This window comes from Equus quagga, chromosome 12, assembly GCF_021613505.1.
Source record: "Equus quagga isolate Etosha38 chromosome 12, UCLA_HA_Equagga_1.0, whole genome shotgun sequence".
NCBI classification, from domain to species: domain Eukaryota; kingdom Metazoa; phylum Chordata; class Mammalia; order Perissodactyla; family Equidae; genus Equus; species Equus quagga.
Window position 1 is genome coordinate 96,502,821 of NC_060278.1, and position 3,601 is coordinate 96,506,421.

Here is a 3,601-nt window from a genome sequence, read left to right on the forward strand (position 1 = left end):
ATGATGAACCGGCTTTGCCTTTTCGCCCTTCTCGGCTTCCTGAGCATCCTGGTGGCCGGAACCCAGGGGAAAAACACCCCTCCACCTCTCCACCACCCTACCCAGCACCCTCAGCACCAGCCTTGCCACCACCTTACCCACCACCCTTGCCACCACCGTAACCACCAACATAAGCCCTCGATCAGCTCTCTTCTGGTGATTGGGGCAGAAAATGCAGGTGAGTCTGTGGAAGAGACTGGGGGGGCAGGAGTAGGGGGAACCAAACCTCTCTTGATTAGAAATCAATGCAAAGTTTTTCTCTTAAATGAGAGCTTTCCTTCTGTTTTCTGGGCAATTATGTGATATTTTTAGCCTGTGTTTTGCAGGATTTTTTTGTCCCATTTACTCGACAGTTTATTGAAGGAGTTAAGAAGTCTGTGGCTGAATAAACACATAGAATAATTCAGAGAATTTTAAGTTCCTCTCTTAAATGTTCGTCAAGATATTTTACGTTTTGGCAACTTACATCTAAAATATATAATAATAATTTTTCAATTCCCGGATAAGTGCACATTTTAAAACTTTACATGGAGTAAAATATGTGTTTTTGATACACTCCAGTCCTTAAAAGGAAGCCATTCACTTAATCTGGTGCTCAAAAAAAAGAAGCATCGATTTGTCCCTGTGTTGGAAGATCCGGCAGTGCTGGTCCCCAGGGCGGCCCCGGGGGCCTTGGCTGCCCTGCTTCTGTGGGGGGGAGGCTAAAGGGCTCTTTCTGGGCAACTTTGTCCACAGGTGGTTTATAGCTCAGGTACTGACACGTAACGTTCAATTAGAATTTAATGAGTGCATCTAACAACTGTTCTAAGAACTAACATTTATTTGCTTTTGATTAATTGCTCCTTACTTTATAGACATCATTTGTGATCCTCTCAACAAATCTATGAGGTTAAGATTATTATGCTCATTTCACTGATGAGGCTGCCGTGGCTCAGAGTGGTTAATTGTCTTACCTAAGATCACACAGCCAATGAGCTGCATTGCTAACACCTCAAAGAACATGTAGTCCAGGGGTTTGCACAAGATGCTCCTTGAGCCTTGGGTGTACTAAGGTAGGAGAATGGTGAAGTGAGGGGAGTGAGAGGGCTGAGGATGGGGCTCTGGACCCCACACCTGGGTACCTACCAGAACAGCTTTTTTGGGATTTTTTTGGTTTTTTTTGCTGAGGAAGATTTGCCCTGAGCTAACATCTGTGCCAATCTTCCTCTATTTTGTATGTGGGTTGCAGCCACAACACAGTCACCAACAAGTGGATCCCTACCTGCGGTCCAGCGCCGCCAACTTGCATCCCGCCGAGCTCCACTACCGTGCAAGAAGCCTAGCCTCCTAGAGGAGTTTTCTTTTGGTAAGATTTCATTTGAAAGAAGGGAACGGCTGCTAAAAAGGATTGATGTCCATATCCTCATGGCACATGTTTTATTCTTCATAAGGCTAAGATGTCACTGGACGTAGTGTTTTGCTTATTCCACAATATACTGCAACCATTTCCCAATATCAGTTAATATTCTTCTACAATCTTATTTACTTATTGCAAAATTTGTGATATATTCTATTTTAAATATTTCTTTTTTTTAATTCCAAAGGGAATATATGCTTATTGTAACTAGTGGAAAGATGTAAAGATGTGTAAAGACAGTTCTGAGACTCCCTCTCCGGTATGTTTGTTTTTTCTAACACCACTGAGCAGTTCTCCAGTTCTCAGAGGACACTGACTGGACATCCTGCCGTTGAACTCAGTTCTGACACTATCCACCTGGAGACAGCAGTCAGATCCCATAGCTAAAGGACTCAGTCCCACAAAAGTGCACCTCCTCCCCCCACGTCTGAGGCCAATTCCAAGACCAGATTGTCGCTGACCAGCTCTAGATCAGAGGTTTCCACGACCTCCTCCTCAGCTTGATTAATTTGCTAGAATGGCTCACAGAACTCAGAGAAACATTTTACTACTAGATCACTATTGTATTATAAAAGGATAGAACTCAGGAACAGCCAGAAGGAAGTGATGCACAGGGCGAGGTCTGGGCAAAGGCTGTGAGCTTCCACATCCAGGCTGGGCGCTCTACACGCATCTCCACCTCCCCTACTACCCTTCTTTATTTTGAGACATGCTAGATCTTCGGCTGTTCACTGTGTAGACCGAGCTGGGATGATCACCCTCATAACTGACCCAGAGCCCTCTTGTATCCTCGCAGTCCCTCCTGCCTTCTGCCTGGAGCCTCCCTATGTGGGTCGCTGCAGGGCCATGATATGCAGGTACTTCTACAACGCCACCTCGGCGCAATGTGAGACTTTTACATATGGTGGCTGTAGACAGAAGAAGAATAACTTCATCAGCAAGGAGGAGTGCCTGAAAACCTGCCTTGGGGAGGGGGCTGCACTCCAGGGTAAGGTGGGGGACGGGGCAGGGAGGGGAAGGCCTGGGGAAAGAGGTAGAGTTCAGGGTGGCCCATACCCCTCATGCTTGGGCAGTGTCTTTCCTCTGGGCTGTCTTCCAAGGAGGAAGTGGCAGCAGTGTGCTGTGACCAGAGATGGAGCACGTCCTCCACGGGCCAGATTGGCAGAAGGTCACAGTAGAAGTGTCCCTTGAGATAATCTGAGCCATCTGCCCTGCTCCCCTTTTTCAGATGGGAACATTGAGGCAGCCACCCTGCAGAGGGTATCTGCAGGGCTCCTGAGCCCACCCCCCAACCCCCTGGGTGTGGCTTCCTTCCTGTTGGTCACCCCGGTCATGGAGAGGACCGTGGTTGTTCATTTCTGGGATGCTGTAGGATCTGTCAGGGTGGACAGTGTCCAGGTCAGGGGCATCAGTGATGGCAATCAACAAGGTCCTTTCTCATTGCAGAGATCAAGCCACACGTGCTGCCCTGAGATGCTGAAGTCTGGGGAGGCCCCATGCAAGGCGGGGCTGTGGCTGCCTTCCCAAGTAGTTCAGCCTCCTTGTCTGATCCCTTCTCAACCCACCCCTCCTCAGTAGAACCCTGCCTCTTTCCTCCTCCCCCTGGTCTACTTGTTCCTTCTCTGTCTTATCCAGTAGGCTCCAAGCACCATGAGAGCCAGAACTGTATGCCTGTGTTTTTCTCATCACATTATCCCTAGAACTTCACACAGTCCCCAGCATGAAGGAGATGGTTCATAAACATTGGGGGAATGAGTGCATGCATGAGCACAGCTCCTCTCTACTGGGTGATACAGGGTGACAGGTTTGAAGCCAGAACTCTAACCCGGACCTCATTCTCACTGCATCCACATCTTCATCCCCCACCCACCATCACTGGGTTCTTTGGGGGTGGCAGCAGTGGACTTCCTGGCATCAAGTTCTGATTGCCATCAGTGACAGGTATTTTCGTTAAAAAGAAGCCCCTTTTCCCCATAATGATGTTGCACATTTTCCTGTCTGTGGCTGCAAACTCTCTGGCCTTAGATTTAAATAAACTCACTTTCAAATTAAACTAACCGGAGTGGATTTGTTGTTTGCAACTAAGAACCTTAACTGCTACAGTCCCTCCCAATGGTGGACGTTCACACTGTTCTGCAGAGCAGTGGCATCTCCCCTTTTCCTTCC

General features: G+C 48.0%; 1 protein-coding gene across 1 annotated transcript; it reads left to right on the top strand.

Annotated features, from left to right (window-relative positions):
• SPINT3 (serine peptidase inhibitor, Kunitz type 3) lies at positions 1 to 3,129 on the top strand. Its single transcript, XM_046678049.1, has 4 exons — positions 1 to 217; positions 1,268 to 1,384; positions 2,232 to 2,423; positions 2,882 to 3,129. The coding sequence occupies exons 1-4, from the start codon at positions 1 to 3 to the stop codon at positions 2,905 to 2,907; spliced, it is 552 nt and encodes a 183-aa protein (XP_046534005.1). The 3' UTR covers positions 2,908 to 3,129.
• The last annotated feature ends 472 nt before the right edge of the window (positions 3,130 to 3,601 follow it).

Excerpts from the sequence above, each read along its gene's own strand:
- SPINT3 (XM_046678049.1), top strand. The coding sequence starts at position 1 with ATGATGAACCGGCTTTGCCTTTTCGCCCTTCTCGGCTTCCTGAGCATC. Across the intron at positions 1,385-2,231 it reads CCTAGAGGAGTTTTCTTTTG|TCCCTCCTGCCTTCTGCCTG; the intron begins GTAAGATTTCAT and ends GTATCCTCGCAG. Across the intron at positions 2,424-2,881 it reads GGAGGGGGCTGCACTCCAGG|AGATCAAGCCACACGTGCTG; the intron begins GTAAGGTGGGGG and ends TTCTCATTGCAG.